Genomic DNA, 18461 nt, shown 5'->3' on the forward strand with positions numbered 1-18461 from the left:
ATGACAGCTATGAYATTCATGTTGTTAAAAAAAGAAATTTAAGGGACAAGCACAGTTGTGCTTTCTGTCACTTTCTGTGCTGCTGTTGCAGCCAGAGGCTACTAAGGAGATGCTTATCTGTTCTCTCTACTTACAGTCAGGAGTAACCAGAGATGCTGGAGTTGGTTGTCAAGTGTTATTTAATCTGTCTTGGGGAGCTAAGATGCTTTATTCATTAGGCAGACATGCCTGAAGAAGCTACAACTCTTAATTAAAAAAAAAAAATTATTATGAAAATCTGCTTTTAAAGCTGCTYTGTGGAGTTACCAATAGGTTGCATCTCCTGTGCTGTGTGTTTGCTTTACTCCTACCGTGGTGGAGTTGTGGTTCATCCTGGGCCCACTCAGCACCAGCTCTCTGCTCATTCCTTGCTGATTGCCCTCCTTGTTTTTGGGCAGGATGTGTCTTATTGTGACAAATTAATTTCCTGAGCACAGCAGGGTCTGTGGTCAGCCCCAGTCCATGTGTGATGGTGTGACTTCCACACCTCTGTGGCTGTGGGTGGGTGACAGCTCTGGCTTTCTGAGAAGTGTCTTTGCGTCCGGTGAAACAGTTTGTTCCTCTGCTTGTATGAATTTGAGTATTTTCCAGGGTGCAGGGGGTATCCATCACCTTTTCCTGCTGCTGAGGAGCTCTGCTGCAGCTGATACTAACACCTTTAGGCCTGGCTTGCACAGACAGCCCTGTAAGTGCAGCTCAKTGTTCTTGCATCAGTCCCAGGGTCAGACTGGTTGTGCCAGGTGTGCAGCCACAGCACTGGAGTTTCCTGTTCCAATGCCCTTTGTCCAAGAACCAGGGTTTTTGGCTTCATGATGGACACAGGCTTTACTGGACTGCTCTCAGCTGGTCCTGTTCCTGCCCTTGGCCATCCCAGTTGTCTGCAATTCTTGCTCTAATTCATTGCTCAGTTTTGGCTTTCTGGAATGGATGTGGTGCTGGGTCTCCTGGCCATGTTGGTATCATTCCTGATGAGTTGTTTCTTCCCAGTCTGGCACTTGCCATTTTTCAAACAGCAAAGAAATGCTACATCCTGAAAGCACTCAAAGCAAATGGCTTGTTTGAAATAAAACATTCCTCTGCAGCGCTGTGATGGTTTAAAAAGACCTTGTTCTTTCTTGACAGTCATGAAAGAACAATTGCCAAATCAAAAGAAAATCGGGGTGTTTAAGAAACAAGTAAGATTTAGAGTTTGTTTTGACAAGATATTGGTTGCTGTCTTTAAAGAGTAGTTTTGATACCTTTTGTCAGGTGACTGTGAAGGAAGTGGCAGCTGGTTAATAACCACTGTCCTCATGTGTCACTGCGAGAGGAGTTGGGTTGATGATGGAAGGAAACTGAAATTATCAGCCTGGAGCCACGGGTGATGGTCATCCTGCCCTGAGAGGGGGGTCCATTGTTCCCTGAAGGGGTTATCCCTGCTCTGAGAGAGAGAAGGGGCTCTGTGCAGGTGTGGTGTGCCTTCCCTCTCTCTGCACTTCTGGAAAGTTCCCCTTAGACTGTGCTGCTCTTCCCCTGTGGGATTTGGTTTTGGTGATGGGGTTATGTCTCTTCCCAAGAGTTAAAAACCCCTCCCAGACACCCAGGGTGTCTGCTGCTGGTGTCACAGGAGCAGAGAACCTGGGTGACCTTTCAGATACCCTGAGTGACATCCTTGCACAGGAAAATCTGGACAGGCATTTCCCCAATTCCCAGCTGCTGCTGTAGAAGAGGAGCTGTGGTGTCTGWGGCATTGCTAAGAGCAGGCAGACGGGTCAGCCTGGCCGAGGAGCCCCGTTCCCAGCAGGAACACGAGGGAGTGCTGTTCCACCACACAGCTCTGCTGGCCCRCAGCCACATCCCCGCTCCCAGCCCAAGGACACGTGCTCTGTGCAAGGCACTTTGTTCTAATGAGGTGTGCTATTAAGTTTAATTTACCATAAAATGCTCACATGGAGTAGCACATTCTAGGTTAACTTGTCGCAATAAGGGTTCCATTGAGTAAGATGTAATTGTTTATAGACCTGGTAATTTCTTTGTAGTGACTGTGTCRTTCTGGGCTCAGAGCAKCTGGAGCTGGGGCTRTCKGTGCCTGYCSTTCCTCCCCATATTTTTAAGTCTGGAAYTGTGAATATGCTTCTGAAAAAGTGAATATGTGAATATGCTTCCCTGTGAGRKTGGTGAGGCCCTGGCACAGGKTGCCCAGAGAAGCTGTGGCTGTCCCTGGATCCCTGGAAGTGTCCAAGGCCAGACTGGACAGGGCTTRGAGSAGCCTGGGAYAGTGRAAGGTRTCCCTGCCATGGTAGGGGTAGCACTGGSTGATATTTACRGTCCSTTCCAACCCAAACCATTCTGTAACAGSCTAAAGAGGATTGTTAAACCTCATTTTTACACACAAAGCAGAGGTAACTTCACGACRTCCCTCCTAATATTTTGATCTAAAGTTGTTTTGACTCAGTTCCTGCTTTCCCAAGCTGTTGTCTGTGTTGCTGATGCTGGGAGACAGCCAAGTTCCCACTATTGTTCCTGTCCTTTCAGCAGTGGTGAGTTGTCCCTGCAGCCAGTGCGTGTTTACTGTGCTGAAAGGAAACGGTGTTTTTAGGGAACTGCTCGAGCATGGGGAAAGCAGCTTTTTGTAGAGGGCTTTCCTCAGGATACCATGGGATTTGTACTGCAGGACACAGCTGCTCTTAAAATGAGGCTTCAGGTTAATCTGGAGCCTGAATGAAGCTTGGAAAAATGTGGTATTTGGTTTAGTGATTGGAGGTGGAGGGTAATAAATCCCTGCTCTAAAGGGAGGCAGTGTGGATTGTGTGCTGTCCATGTCCTGGGGGATGTGGGAGCATGGGGCTGTTGTGCTGTGTCTGGGAGGAGGAGGAGACAGTAAAAGCAAAGACACCTGAAAGTACAGGAAAGTGTGTTCACTGAGTGTTACACAGCCATGGTGAATAAATCCTCTCCTGTTATCATCAAATGGCAACTTAAAATGGGTTTTAAGGAAGGAATCGCTGCATTAACTTAGAGCTGCTGTTTGGTGTATTTTATTTACTGCCCTCCAGCAGTGCCTGATGCGAGTGGAAGACACAAGGAATTGTGTTTGTAGGGAGAGGATGGAAGAGCAGTGTTCAGACAGGCAGTTGTGATCACGCTGGGAGCAGCTGGAATGGGTTCAGAAGCAGCTCCTTGTTACTGATCTTTAAAGAAGGAAATCCCTTGCACAAAAAAAAAAAAAAAAGCTCTTCCTTCAAAGCGTTCTCTGAATTTTGTGAGTCAGATCTGAGGCTTCAGTAGTTGGAGATTTCCTGAACACCCTGTGTGAGGAGAAGAAATGCTGACATCTCTTCAGACAGGTGGTGTGGAGCAGGAGCAGCGTGTTCTCCTGCTGGTTTTTGTGTTCACCCTCTGTGCCCTGGGAGAAAAGTTCAGCAGGTGGAGGTATTTTAAGTCATGTTCTGTGCTCATCAAGTCTCTGTCAGAGATGTTTTATGGTTCTCTATGCTTAACATGTCCATTGGTTCAAGTGATGGAGCAGCAACCATTCCCATGTTGGACTTCCCAAGAGAGCCCTGGCTGTGGCCCTACTTTGTTTTCCCTTCCTGGTGCAGGGAGATCCATTGCAGACATCTTCATCCTGGATTTTTGTTTGTACAAACTAAAAAGAAAAACAACTTGTAACTATCCATCTTTTGCTTGGCTGGATCCCTTGGACATAAACAAATGTAAAGAAAATGGGTTTAGYCCTTTCCAGCATAATTGTGCTGTAGGAATTTCCTGTTTCTGTTTTTTCAGTTTTTCCTCCTCCATTGAGCTGGAAGGAAGTGCTGCAGGATTATGGACATGCTGATTGCAAACACCATCGTATATTTTTAGCTGGTTTCCTCAGCTTTAGCATTGATAGCTTTGTTTTAAACTGAAACAATTCAAGGCACAAAAGCTGTGTATGTTCAGGATGTTTAACTGGGCCTTGTTTAGGTTCAGGAGAAATGTTTGGAGGACAAAAGAATTGACATTTTCTGGAACACTGTTGTGCTTTGGTTATTGCAGTTATTACTGGTAGTTGTGTTTAAATTGTTTCAAAACTTAAGAGTAAAAATTGTATTTCACAGTTACCTTTGTTTTCAGATTTTTATTAATCTTGAAATAATGACATTCTGTTGCAAAAGTGCACAGAATCCTGTGCAGAGAAAGGATGGCTGATCTTTTGATTATAAATAAAATGGGAAAGTGCAGTTTTTCAGTGATCCCATCAAGGATCATCATGGCAGTAGAATGGAAAAATTACTTTGGCAGGTATAAACAAGTCTGCGAAGCACTCAATCGTGAAAACTATTAATGTTTTTTTTCTTTATCGCAAAGGTACTTCTGTAAGGAAAACAAGGAATGAAGATTTAAGTTTTTTTTTTACCACTTACCACCTCTGTTAAAAATTACGATTTTTAAAGTGGCCATGCACTTCTTTGATAGGATCTTTTATGAAATGCTTTTCCATCTTTCTTTAAAAGCCTCTCATATCAATGTGTGCTTGTTTAAACTTTACCAGTGTTGATGCAGAGCCTGTTGCCTCCACAGCCTCTCCTGGTTCACTGGTTTGTGAGGCCTCTGAGGGCTTTTAAAATCACCTAATGGAAGGAAAAGATCTGGAAGTGGAATTTCAGCCTCTTGTAGTTGGTGTGTGCAAGTGAAACACCTTTAATGCCAAGGTCTCTCTGCAAGTTGTCCAAGATTGTGAATAACCATTAATTAGAGCTGTGGCCGTGAGTGTGACTTGGTTGTTTTCAATAGAAAATGAAAGTAGGAATCAAAACCAAATATTTGGTGTAAATATTGAGATACCTGGGGTTTCAGGTTACAAAAGAGATTTCTCTGTATGGACCCTGTCCAAAGTCCTTGTGTTAAAACGCTCCATCCATTCCACTCTTTTTCCCTCTCTTTTGGTTTTTTTCCCTTCTTTTTCTTTTGATTGTAGACTGCCTGTCTACAGGTGAGGCTGTCTGGGCATCTCAATGAATTGTACTATTGCATCACCATGAAAATTTAAAAAATGACACAAAACAGAACAGATAAAACCTTTTGTCTTTGGCTGTGTTAAGTTTCATGGGATTCCTGGCTTGGAATGGTGGGCAAGCTGGGTRTCTCTCTCTGCCAGATGTGTGGCCAGGGATTCTACTTTATTTTGCTTTTTTACTTTAAATAAGAATTGGAGGGCAATGTGGTAAAATTTTTGTGACGGAGTGTTGAATGTAAAAAATTCAGCCCATGGTTGGGAATACTCGCTCCTCCTTCTTGTAGTGTGACAATTCAATTACAAAATGCAGAATACAGAGGCAAAAACAAGGACCCTGTAAAACCATGGGTTGTTTATTGTGTCTGAGAAACCCAAGAGTAATTGAGTCTGGAGCCGTGCAACTGAGCCCAGCCCAGTGCTGCATCTTTAAATAGTCCATCATGTCAAGCACAAGAGGTTAAATTAAGTTCTCTTACTAATGAAGCAGAAAGAGAGTTGGTGTGGAATGCAGGGCCAGGACAGCCTTACAAGGGCAGGCTCTGCTCCCAGGGGTGCTGGGTRTCACGGGCTGGGACTGGAGCTGCCCGTGGTCCTTGCAAGAGCTGGGCTCTGCTGTTTGAAGGTGGGATGGTGCCTCACAGAAAACCCTTTGGAAATGCCTGAATTAATGCTGATTGGAGTGAAGGGGTGGTGATAGGGGAAACCCACCAGAGAGGGAATTCCTGGCTGAGGTTCCCACAAAGGAAAAGCAGAAATAGTTGCCAGAGTCCAGACTAAGGTTGCCCATCCTTCTGTCCTGTCTGCTTTGCTGGCAGAGGATCCTTCAGGGTTCCCAGTCGAGGTGAAAACTAATCCCAGGTGTCTTGGTGGGTCTTCAGGGTCTTTTATTCCCAGTTCCACGCTACTGGGATTGAGGTAGTGATGGGGGAACCCCATGGACTGGCAGGACTGGTGCTCACAAGGAGGCTGCAAGTCCCACCCACCCCTCCTGGGCTGTGTTTTCTGTGCTATGCTGCTTGCAGGCCTTCTTTAAATTGACCTTCCAATCCCACAGAGTCATTAACATAATTACACGTGTCTGAGAGCAGGTGACGCTCAAAATGAGCTGCAAGAGGCTTTTGGAAAACATAATGTAACCATGGAATTTTGTTTTTTACTGAATGAGGGGAGAAGCAAGGATTGTTAGGTCTTTGTGCAGGGTTGTGTTTTTGGGCTGTAGGTGGAATAGATGTTAATAATGGAAGTACCCAGCGACGTTTGAATAACGAGGTCCCATTTGTACTGAGGTAATTAGTCATGCAGTTTGGGTAGCTGTGTGTGTATGTGCTCTGTTTTCGGGCGCTGCAGATTCCTGACAGACCCAGGGTGAAATAATCACTCGGATTTGTCAAGGGCAGAAGATCATTTTGTGCTGTTCTTGTTCAGGAACAAACCCTCACTCAGCCAGGACTGCTGGGCTGGGGGCCAGTTTGAGAATCCATCCCTGTGAGGGTGGTGAGGCCCTGGCACAGCATCCCTGGAAGTGTCCAAGGCCAGGTTGGACAAGGCTTGGAACAACCTGGGATAGTGGAAGGTGCCCCTACCCATGGCCTTCAAGGGAAGAAACCTTAAAGCTCATCTTGATCCACTMAAGTTCAGCTGAAGTGGTGGAAAAMCCCCCAACCATTTGAATTTGATGGTGAGGGTGCATCTGATTGTCCTCCAAAGCATTTTGCCCTGATGTTAATTAAGGTGTAAATCTAACCAGTAATTTAGATGCTTCAATACCCAGCAGTATGTTCACGTGGTGCCAGAAAATCCTAAATTTAGTATTGCAGAAAGACTCAAATCAGCAGTTTTCCAATCTTCTAAGGACGAAAAAATGGTATATTTGGTATAACATCTCATGGGAGGTATAATAAAAGGGCTGAATTTATTCTGYAGTGAATTTTCAGATCCTTCAAGTTCCCTGCACATCAGAGGAGTCCTTGGTTTAGGAATGCCTTGCTCCATGGATCCTGGGTGGAATTTGGTTGTGCCTTTCCCCCTGTTTGTCCCCAGAAGGGGGTTTCAGTGCTCTGCCTGTCCTGGTGAGGTGAAGGAGCTGCTGRCTGACTCACATGGCAGCTCCAGGCAGAACTCTGGGGCTGCTATTTCAGGGGCTCCTGCATCAGATGGAGCCTGAAACCCTCTGGAATGGCAGAGTGCCCCGTGCAGAATCCCTGCACTGCAGCAGGCACAGARCTGCACTTGCAAAGGCTCAGATGTTGGAAATATCACACTTAAATTTAACAGCATAAAAATGTGCAGTGAGTTTTGAATTCCAGCCTTGGATGCAGGATCTCCATCGTTCATGAAGCCTTATCCATAAGTCTGGTAGATAATTTATTTTTTTTCCCATTTCTTTACAAATCTAAGAAACACCCAGCTCTTGGGGCATCTGGTCAACAGTATCTCTTTCCGTTTCCATACAAAAATAACCCTGCAGCTCTTCAGGGTGTGGGGGGGGAAGCTTTCTCTGGATTTTATTTTATCACTGAGGGGTTTTATTAGGCTGCTAATTTAAGAATGTTCAAAACAAATTCATTTCTGAATGTGAATAAGTTAGGGAATGGTACATTTTGTCACTGAAGTTTTTCTTGGAGATAAGTTATGGGTTGGCAGAGTTGAGCTCCTAAAAACAGATTAAAAGGAAAGGCACCCCATTTCCTCAGGGCATCTTGGGTTCACGCATGTCTGCAAGGCACATTTCTGATACAACAAACCTTACGCAAGAACCATTGCATCAAATGTTATCTAGAAATTCTTTGTTCCATTGAATCTCTTCCTGGATGGTTCAGAGGAGCAGAGGGTGATGCAAGTTCATGGTACTTTGTATGGTGAGTTAAGCAACAGTCACAAACCCCCTTGAACAAACAGGAGAATGAGCAGCTTCCAACATGCCTGTCTTGCCTCTTTCCCCTCGGTCCTGAACTAGTCCTGGCTTGACTTTGGACTTTCAAGTCCAAACTTACGTCATGAACTTGATTGATTGATTTCAACCCATTGCTTTTATTCCTGCTGTCCTCCAAAGTGGGCTGTTCCCAKGAATTTCATGGCTGGTGACTCCTGCTTTTACCCATGGGGTCCTCTCGGTACCCTCAGTCCTTTTGGGTTTGTGGTACCGACCCCATCATCTCGCTGGGGAGGGAGCAGAGCTGGGGAAACCATGGAGCCCTTCCTCACAACAGCGAACAGCACAGGAAAGTGGAAAAAAAACTACTTCCAATGGTCAGACTTGTTCAGCTTTGGTTTGAGCCTCTGGCTTAATCATTATCCTGKGCTGATAGCGCAGTCAGGGACTGGGACGTGTCCCCTTGGAGGCCGTGAATGGCACAAYGAGCCAGGTAGAGCTGCTGGCACTGCCCTGGTGCCCGCTGAGCAGCAGCACGGGGGTGTAGGTGTGTCCCCATCCCGGTGGGAATCCTCCGGCGTGGGTGGGAGACGTTCCCCGGCAGAGCCGTGTTCCCCAGGAAGGGTTAAAATCAGTAAATCCACGTGACATACGCAAACTATGAATCATTCCAATAGATCTGTGCAACTCCTGCCTGCTCCGGAGCCAGCAGATGCTGTTCCCTGCGTTGCCATGGGAACCCTGCCTGTACTATAATAAAGCCCAGCCCAGATCCTTCCTTGGGCAGACCTCTGCGGCTGGTCACCTCCTCATTGTTTCCTCCCCGGAGCGCAGGCGAGGCAGGGACAGGAGAGGAGGGATCGGCATTCCAGAGGCAGCAGTTCTCCCTCTCGTAACCTCGTGTGCCTTTAGCTGGGAGCGCTGGCAGGGAGGGAGCAGACCCTGCCCCGGAGCCAGACCGGGCTGCAAACAGCTGCGCATCCAGAGCTGCTCGACGAGAGGAGGAGTGGGGACAGTTCCACGCGTTTGTCCCTCGACTGGGAGCCCTCCTGCAAGCAGAGGAGCTGATGTCATCCAGCAGCTCTTTTGGCAGGCTCTGAGCAGCCAGCGAGTCCCGTGGGGAAGGCAGGACACGCTTCCCCTTCAGCCTCCTCCAGCTCCGCTCCGCAGTTCTGCCAGGGGAGAGCTCCAGGATGGTTCCAAGGATGGTATTCTGCTGTCGCTGCTGCTGCTGACACCCTTCTGCAGAGTTTTTTTTGGGAAGAATCTGGATTTATTGTTTAGAAGATCGAATCGATTTGCTGCTAAATGGATTGTATAGGAGCGCCAGAACTTTGGTCAGCGTACTCTCACCTGACAAGTGGCCGAGCCAGGAGAATAAGATTTGTTTTATCCTTCTGATATTTACAGCAAAACAAAAACTTGGCTTAAAAAGGGAGTTGCTTTTCCTGTTCTGAAATGAGAGAATAAGAGCCTAAATCTCTGCTTGCAAATGGACTCATTTCAAGTGACTGTGTCAGGATTTAAACATTGATTTATCTCTTTAACGTGGCTGAATTAAGCATATTTTGATGGAACTCTGGAAAGCTGATTGTAAGTAGGARAAGTCTTTTATTTTTTCCTACTTGACAAATACCAATCTCCCACCTCACATCTCTGGTTATTTAATTTTAGKAATATGCTGAGGGTGATAGTGCTATGCTGTTTACCTTAGCCGGAAATATTTTATACACGGAATCACTTTTCGCAAAATAAATCAGGGTTGTTAAGGAGAATATATTTTAATTGCTACTGAATATTGATATCTCATCTCTGCTGGAAAAAAAAAATGGATTACCTTGGAGACAAACTGACAGTGGCACAAACTCACATGACCCAGTGGATGGGCACAGTGCGGAGATCCTTGCAGGAAGCACTAAATTTAGTCACTACTGCGGTGGCTCATGAGCGGAGTGGCGGGGAAGGTGGCACCAGGACTCCCTTCAAGAGAACCTCTTCCTTCAGGCACTTTGCATCCCGGAGCAGAGAGTCCTTCCGAAGGTTTTCAGTACGGAGTCAGCAGAGGTTTTCCTCTTTGAGGAAGAGGCAGCCCAGTTCAGAGCCACCCGAGCTTGTAAGCGATGCACCTTTTTGAGACCTTCAAGGGAGAGAATACAGTGCAAACCCCCGGGTTTGTTTGCAGTATTTTATCTCATAACATAACCTACCCCCTGTCTGCTTTTCCATCTAAAAACAGCCCCCAAAACACCTCCAGATAGTGCTGTCTGTCTGTCTGCTCCCAGCTGCTTTCTTCCTGCAGCGCAGGTGGATGTTTTCACTTGCCAGGGAATCAAGGGGTTGGAGAGTGGGGAAAATGTGGTTGATTTTTGTGGCAAGACAGTAAGGTAGGACAARTATTKGYCTGAAATGASAAAGTTAATCTGAAACTGGGCTGGTGTTGGTCAGTTCCCCAGCACAGGCCAGCCCAGCTTTGGGTGTGCTTCAGTATATTTGTGATTTTTCAGTAAAAAATGCATGAAGCTAAATTTGTAAGAAGAATGAAGTGCTGTCACTATGCAGGCAACATAAATGATCATTATTCCCTTCTTCTATTGAAAAAGAGRTGTTTTTTTCTCAGAATGCTTCCTACTTTGTCATGCCACAGAAGCAATAGGGTCAATGTGACGTGTGATGGCTGTGGTGTGGGAGAGACAGGGTGCAGTTTTTGGGAGCAAAGGAAAAGGCAAAGAGCTCTTGATTCCCCATGGCTGTGTGCCTGATAGAGCCCTTTCCCCTCCCTTTTCCATTAGCTTCCAGGTTTTCAGGAAGGACTGTCTGTATTCCATGGCATGGCAGAGTGGTGGAGGAGAGGCTGGTTTCCTGTGGGCTGGGGCTGCCATGATCCTCCCAAAAATTATTAACACCCCCAATTCCAGTTCAGACACAAGCAGCAAGTTTGGGGTGATAGGGAGTGACAGGGAAGCAAATCTGATTCATTCTGGTTTATTTCATGGAGAGGAGCTGAAAACATGAGTTGTACCTGAAACTGGGGATTTAAGTCATACCTGAAACTGGTGATTTAAACCCAGTGTTTGACCAGTGGGWAGTGAGTGACTGTGGCTGTGTGGAAAGGGGCCCCAAGCCTTGGTGCCAACATGTGGGTAAATCCCAACTCTCTGAAGTGGCTGAAATGTTTTGGTTTTTTTTATTATGAAACAAAACAGTTACTCACTGTGAAGTGTAAACACACRCAGCTCTGCTGCGGCCTCGCAGGGTTTGCTCAGGGAATGAGTGCAGGTGACGCTGCATTCCTTGGGCAGGTGTGGTGTTTGAATATGGCTGTTTCCAGTGCTCTGTATCAGCTCTGGGTAGAGCATTTCTGTCCCAGCTTGCTATCCATGTCCTGTTTGGACAGACTGGGAAAGAAAGAAAATAGTGTCAAGTAAGCACAAAAGAATGAAGGGGAAAATATTTGGTAACCACTGTTACAGTGTTAGCGTGGTGAAGTTCTCTTGGCTTCTTTTTTAAGCTGGTGTTTTAGATTTATTGGAATCGCCTGAATGAACAACCAGTGTAAAAGAAGGCTGAAAAATGGGAATGTGAAACCTGCAGAGGACAAGTGTTCTGCTGTCCTACACAGCCCTGCTTACGGAGCAGAAATCGGGAGACACGGGGTGACCTTTTCACTTAAGTSACTGGTGACRGTGCTGGAGCTGCTGTTCCTCAGTTTCAGCAGGAATTTTGCTTGTGTTTGGCTTTATCTGTGAATTTGGTTTCACTTGGGCTTAACTTAAGGTCTCAGCGCTCCAAGAAGTTTGTGGTTGGTGCAGTTCCATCTGTGGCAAATAATGGGTGAATACAGACTTGGAACTGGTAGTTCTTTATCTGATTGCAACAGTATCCTGTCTTAGTCCTTAGAACTACTGACATTGTGCTACAAAAAAAATCTGAAATGAGTAAAAAGCGAGTAATTCAWATAAACTGACTCATGTGTTCCTTCAGGGCTGTAGTGTGGAGCATTCACTCAGTGCTGATGGAGTTTTTAAACAAGAAACTGCTGAGAACTCCTGCCTGACACAGCCAGGGGCTCCCAGCTCCCTTTTCTGCGGTCACTGGTGGCTACTGGTGGAGAACTTGGCACTGTACAAGGCAAGRAAACCTGTCCAAATTCAACTCAGGCAGCGCAGTTTAAGTCTGCGTGAATAAACTTCTTCAATCTCACATCTGCGAATCCGTAGCTGAGCTTGCAGAAGTTTTTACTTTGCAGTGAGACTTTTTAAATAGAAGCTGATTTTCCTTTCAGGTATTTTTATTGAGCTAATTGTCCGTTTTCATCTGATGTCATCAGCTCAGTGTCTTTGTAAGAGGAGCAGAGAAACATGCATTAAACATGGCCTCTGATTTAATCAGGGTCTATCAGTCATGGTTCTATTATAGGTGTGAGATCTGGTTTCACAGCCAGCACTGTTCTAGGTCTCGAGGTTTGTTGCCATACAATAAAACCAGGRCAGTTGTTTGATGCTTTTGGCTCCACTTAGACTGCTAAAAAAGTCATGGAAAACCTCACAGGGGTTTCACACAGAACAGGAAAGATGAATTCTGGGGCTGAGAGTGCTCGATGGGTTTTACTTGAGTTGCTCYGATATGTGCTAAAAATAACATCAAAGTGCATTTTGTATTGGTTTGCTTTTGGTGTACTGGGCAGTGAAAGAGAATGAGATTTTCATTCAAAATGCATCTGGCAGCATCACCGCTACTTAGTTTAGATTCAGTTTTTAATATAATTCTAACATAAGGRTGGAAGTGGAGTGATTTGTTTGCTGCACATGTCCCAGATGTTCTAGGAGGGCACTCAGTCCTGCTGAGGGCTTTTGTTCCATTCTATAGCCCTTTCCCTGCTAGARGCTGAAATTTCCATCCTATTTTTCATTTATCTTCCCAGCTGTTTCTAAGCCAGCCTAAGCTTGTGCAGCTCATTCCTGGGGAAAGTTGATGGACTCTGACTTTTCCCTTAGAACAGAATCCCTTTCTGGAGCAGGTGATGGTCCTGGTTTGAGTTCCACATCTGCATTGACCTGTGTCTTTGTCTCTGCTTATAAAAGAGCTTTCATCTGCTGTGCCTGTCATACCCAAGTCTGTCTGCAAAAGTTTGTCCTTTGTGGTGAACATCCTTCAACAAAGGATTTGTAAAAAGAAATTACTACAAGCTGGCACTTCAATTCTGAACTTGGAATAGGTACAGACCCTACAGTGAATAGCTGCTGAACTGTTCTGCCCTAATATTCACCAAGAACACTMTGAATTGTTCTCAAAAATAACTTTTTGGTGCTATCAGTAAATGGAACTTAAATCTTTAAGTTTTATCTTTAATTTGCCAGGGAACTGTTAGGGTAGGGGGAAGTTTGCAGCAAGCAGGCTTTAAAAATGAGTTGTTTGTCTTGTTTGGGGGTGGGGGGAGGAGTGAAGCTGTTCAGTTTTAATTAATGAAGATACAAGGGCCAGTGCTGAAACAGTTCCTGCTTTTTCATTCTTAATAACTTCTCTTTGGTTTAACAGGCCATGAACGTAGCTGGCAGATAAATCTGGGCCAGAAACCCATAGTGATGGGCATTTGGTGGCTGCCCTTGTTGTTCTTGTTATTTTGACAGGAATAATTATTTAAATGACTTTACTCTGTGATTTCACTTAGGCTGACTGCAAGGAGTTGATATTTATCATGCTCTTAAACAAGAAAAAAACAGCATAAACAGATTTCGGGCTGATATTTTGTTCTCATCCACTTTGCTGGTTTTTCGGGTTTTTTTTAAGCTCTAAGTGAAGCTTTCAGGGGAAATAAATTGTATTATAAAATCTTCTCTGAACACAAGCCTTAGAATCATAACATCCCAGAAGGATTTGGCTTGAAAGCRAYCTTAAAATTATCCRRTCCCACCCCCTGCCATGGGCAGGGACACCTTCTGCTATCCCAGATTGTTCCARCCTGGCCTTGGACACTTCCAGGGATGGGGCAGCCACARCTTCCCTGTCCTGGCAATCCAYWTTTAATKAAATTTGGTAAYGTTGTCATAGTTTTGGTAAACACTCCTGGTGTTCAGTGCTGGGGGTGACTGTGTGTGTGTTTTGGCTGCTGTCTCCTGAAACATCTTCTGAGCTGTGTGTTGAAATGAGCACGTTTGTTATTCACTTGTTGTCAGGAAATCCTACCACTTTCTGTACATCTTTAATTCCAGGCTTTAAGCTAAGGAGCACTTCTTCCCAGGAATGTTTGTTTGAAGTTTAGCTTGTGTCTTCTGTGGAGAGAGGTTAACTGTGCAGAAGAGCTGCGAAATGCAGCATTTTGAGTAGGTGGTGTTGGTTTCAACTATGCAGCTTTTCAAAAAAAGCAAAATCTATTCCCTTCTTGGCATCCCGGTATGAAATCACCTTGTTCTGGCTTGTGCCTCTTGCAGTGTTGAAGTGGAGGGATCCTTTTCCACGCTCAGTGCCAGCTTTTATTAGCACTGATGGGAGTTACACGTGTCCTGGAGAAAGCCTGGATTCTCAGGATCTTCTTGAGGGAGCTTCTGGCTCCTTCCTGCTGCCTTGGCTTTTTTGGGGGTTCATTTCTTACCAGCTTGGCTGCCTGTGGCTGAAAAGGAAATTTAATCTGATGCTACAGGGAGAGGTTTTTAAGATGTTCCCAGCTGGCTCTTCTGCTGTGCTGTGGTGTTGTATGTTCCCACCTCTCAGAGGAAGTGCTGTCAGCCCTAGCATGACTTATATTTAGAATTTGGTTCTCATCTGCTTTTCACACATCGAGTCAACCTCTGCTCCATCTTCAGCCTTGCCYTGAACCACCTGATGTGTGTGTGGTGAGTGTTCACAGCGGGGCAGAGCAGCTCCATTTTCAGGGTAGAAAAAGTGGCAAACTCTCAAATGTCTTTGAAATCCTCGGTGGAATGAGGAGGATAACAGTGCCAGGAACAGGCAGCTGATGTCACTGCATGATTGTAACCAGATCCCTGGCAAAACCAACTTCATCTGCATTAATTTGACCACATTCTCTGTTGTGGCCTAAATCGATGCTGGGTGGACTCTGGGTCTCTYTTTGGYSCTGCAMCYTGTGCCAGGGCTTCACCACCYTCACAGGGMAGAATTTCTTYCTAATATCTAATCTAAACCTGCCCTATGCCAGTTTAAAACCATTCCCCTCCTTGTCCAAAGCCCCCTTTAGCTCTCTTGTAGCCCCTTTGCTGGTTGCATCTGCTTTGCAGCATTTTTTGCTATGTCTTTCCAGCAAGAAGGGGTTGGGATTCAGGCCTGTGCATCAACAGGGAAGCAACAAAAAGGTGGARAATTCAGACCAGTCACCCTCTAAAAACAACCCGTGTTTCGTAAGGGAAATGCTGTCAGGCTTCAGCATCAGGGATGTAATTGGTGGTTGGGTATCRTATCCCCGTGGAAGAGGCAGGGAAAACACATATGGAGAGGCAGCCCAGGGTTGCATAGCAACAGGGAGGCTGTCGGGGCTGATGGCATTTATGAGATGCTTGGTACCGTGGGACTGGAACGTACTCCACTGCCCATGGGAGAGGGAAACATCTATTATTTAAAGGATTTCTGAGCAGAGCAGTGCAGCTCCTCRGGATCTAAGGGAGCTAAATGTGTTGTGTGAGTGCTTGCAGTCACGTGGGGCACACGTGTGTTTCTCCAGGCRTTGCTTGTGAATTCAGCAGCAGCAGCAGCTCCAGTTTTTCACATTAAACCAGCTCGTCTTCCCCAGCCCAGGATGCAGCAGGGCCAGTGGGATCTTGGAATGATCTGGGTTGGAAGGGACCTTAAACATCATCCAGTTCTACCCCCTGCCATGGGCAGGGACATCTTTCTCTGTGCCAGGTTGCTCTGAGCCCTGTCCAACCTGGTCTTGCACAATTCCAGGGATGGGGCAGCCACTGCTTCTCTGGGCATCTGTGCTTGCATGGGGAAGAGTTTTTCTAACATTAATCTATACCTGTCAATGGGAAGCCATTCCTACTTATCCAGAGTCTCTCCCCAGCTCTCTTGGAGCCCTTTCAGATATTGGAAGGCCACAGTAAGGTCTCCCTGGAGCCTTCCCTTCTCCAGGCCAAACAACTCAAATTCTCAGCCCTTCCTTATGGGAGAGCTGCTCCATCCCTCTGATCATCTTCACAGCYTCCWCTGGATTCCTTCCAACAGCTCCTGAGAATCCCAGAGCAGGACACCCCACAGAGGGACATTCCTCTTGAGCAGACACCACAGCCACTCGTTGCCATCTCCTTGCCTGCTGACCACACTGGAGGTGGCTGTGTCATGGTGTAAAGACCTGGAGGTTCTGAGATGGATTCGTTCCATGAATTCTGTCCCTGCTCTTGGGGCTGCTCTCCAGGGACGGTGCAGTGTTGCCCTGTTTGAGGCTGATGTGCTGGCCAGGGTGTTTGGGGGGGCTGGAAGTCTGTAACTCATCCCTGAGCTCAGGGAGAAGCTGGGCAGTTCCTGGAACTCTTTATCTGGGGCTGCAGCAGGGAGGGTGAGGGCAGAAGGTGCTGCCTCAGCCTGGGACGTTCCCTGAAGCACTGACTCTGTCCAGCAATTAATTAAAACMCGGAATTGGTTGATCTCACCAGTCTGAATCCACCTGATTGCTGGGAATTAACGGGAGCTGGAGCCATGACTTATTCCTTATGGGCAGCATTCATTGGATGGATAGTAAGTACAGATGGAAATGCTGGGATCCTCTTCCMACTTGCTGTACTGGCATTTGAGTACTTCCAAATTAAAATCCTTGGGCTGTGACCCACAGACCCTCTCACTGTGGTGGGATTTTCAGTGTTGGTTGGTTTCAATCTGGTGTTACRGTCTGATAATTCTGTTAGTGCTCCAAAATACATAGTTAAACTCTTATCCTTAGAATGCTTAGAATAATTGTAGAAAATAATTTAGGTTATGAAGGACCTTTGGAGGTCATTGAGCCCAGCATCCTGTTCAAAGCAGAGTCAACTACAAAATAATATCATAAAATATGAATAGATGGAGGAAGTCTATGGCTGTCTTCCTGCATGCTGCCAGGGAATAGCTGGAATACTTTTCTGGATTTGTAAGGACTTGGGAGCTCTGCTAAAATGCAGTGTCACACTTAAGGGACAATTTGACCACATTTTACTTCTTTAATGAAAATAAGGGGGCAGAAAATATTTTAAAAAGKGCCCTTTTTAAGAAATCAGCACCATTTTTTCTCCAAGTTGTGTATTAAGAAGGCAGATGGTCAAAACTTCCTTCCATTGTGCAGTTCCTCTTCATATCCAACCCATGCCAGTGGAATTTAGCTCTGAACGTTCACACTCAAGCTGTGGGCTGTCACTTTGGCTGGCTGATGTCTCGGGCTCCTTGGCAAACAAAGATATTTTTGAAACTGTCTGTGCAGCTTCTGACTCAGGAGATCTCTCAGAGCTTCTGCTCCTCCTGTGCCAGGTCTTCATTTCCCATCAGTGCAGGAGGGTTTTTCGTATAAACACTGCACTGACCCAGAGTTAGGGGTAATTTTGGGGCTGGTGGGACCAATGTTGTGCTCACATCATTTTCAGGAACGGGAAATTGCAGGAGTAATCAGCTCTGGACTGTAGCCAAGCCCAGTTTAATTCCAAGGGAGGACTGAAAGAGGCATAATCATAATGGCTCATTTTAGAAAAAGAACCAGAGGCAAAGCAGGACACAGCTCAGCTGCTTTTTTTTTTTAATAGAAAAATTAAGTAGATTTTTTTTTGCTGGCTCCTGGTGTAAGAATTGGGAAGTTAAAGATCAAAGCTGGGAGAATTACAGCATTTGAAACCTGKGTTGGGTGTGGGTTTTATTTGATTTGTGAGATTTTTCTGTCATTATAAATTAGAAAAGTCCTAATTTGGCTTTATTGTCCATGCTTAAAAGACACCAGACCCCTGTTTACTGTTTTTTCCTTTGGAATGATTGGTTTTCCAGTTTCCTGAATATTCTGTTTATGGGTGAAATGGCTGTACCTGGCCTGGCTTAACGTATTGATGGCCATGAGTCTTTCAGGAGTGTGGTGACAATGACAGAAAAGAGATCTTTGAAAGAAGAGCTAAAACTCTTCCTTCTTGCTAATAATCCCCTTCTGGCAAGGAGAATCTTCCTGGTTTGTTGTCACTTCCTTCCTCAGCACCCCCTCTCCTCCGAGCTGCTGCAYAGGCTATAAATTGCTTTTCTGCACCGCCCTCGGTGCCCCCAGCCAACACCTCCTCCACCAGCCAAGGAGAGGATCAGCTCCTCTTCCCACTCATTTTTGTGCTTGGTACCTAGAGAACGTTTATTTTTTCCAATTAATCTTTTGGCACCTTAAAAAAGTACGTGTTGAAAGGGCCTGTTAGGGAAGGACGCTGTTGTCTTGAAATAAGCAGCTTCCTCCAGAAGCAAAATGAAATAATAGCTCTGAATATAACAAAGTCTGTAGAACATAATTTTCCTAGAGTTTGGASTGTTTTTCCTYAAATTTTCCTAGAGYTTGGAGTGTTGTGTTCCTCTTRTTTAGACTTTGTTGTATTAAACATAATTTAACAATGTCTTTAGAAGCAGTAATTT

At 45.6% G+C, this 18461-nt stretch overlaps 1 protein-coding gene across 4 annotated transcripts in view; it reads left to right on the forward strand.

Annotated features, from left to right (window-relative positions):
- KIAA1671 (KIAA1671 ortholog) overlaps positions 1-18461 on the forward strand; it is a 64693-nt gene that overhangs the window by 33804 nt on the left and 12428 nt on the right. Inside the window, exon 1 of one of the 4 annotated variants that reach the window (XM_057385124.1) lies at positions 9492-10005. The exons of the other annotated variants lie outside the window; for them this stretch is intronic. Within the exon in view, the coding sequence (XP_057241107.1) occupies positions 9721-10005 (285 nt within the window). The 5' untranslated portion in view covers positions 9492-9720. Of the gene's footprint in view, positions 1-9491; positions 10006-18461 lie in introns of those variants that run through there. 4 annotated transcript variants of the gene reach the window in all.

The sequence above is a fragment of the Malurus melanocephalus genome, unplaced genomic scaffold, assembly GCF_030028575.1.
Source record: "Malurus melanocephalus ecotype Western Australia unplaced genomic scaffold, MMel_1.1 scaffold_792, whole genome shotgun sequence".
NCBI lineage: Eukaryota > Metazoa > Chordata > Aves > Passeriformes > Maluridae > Malurus > Malurus melanocephalus.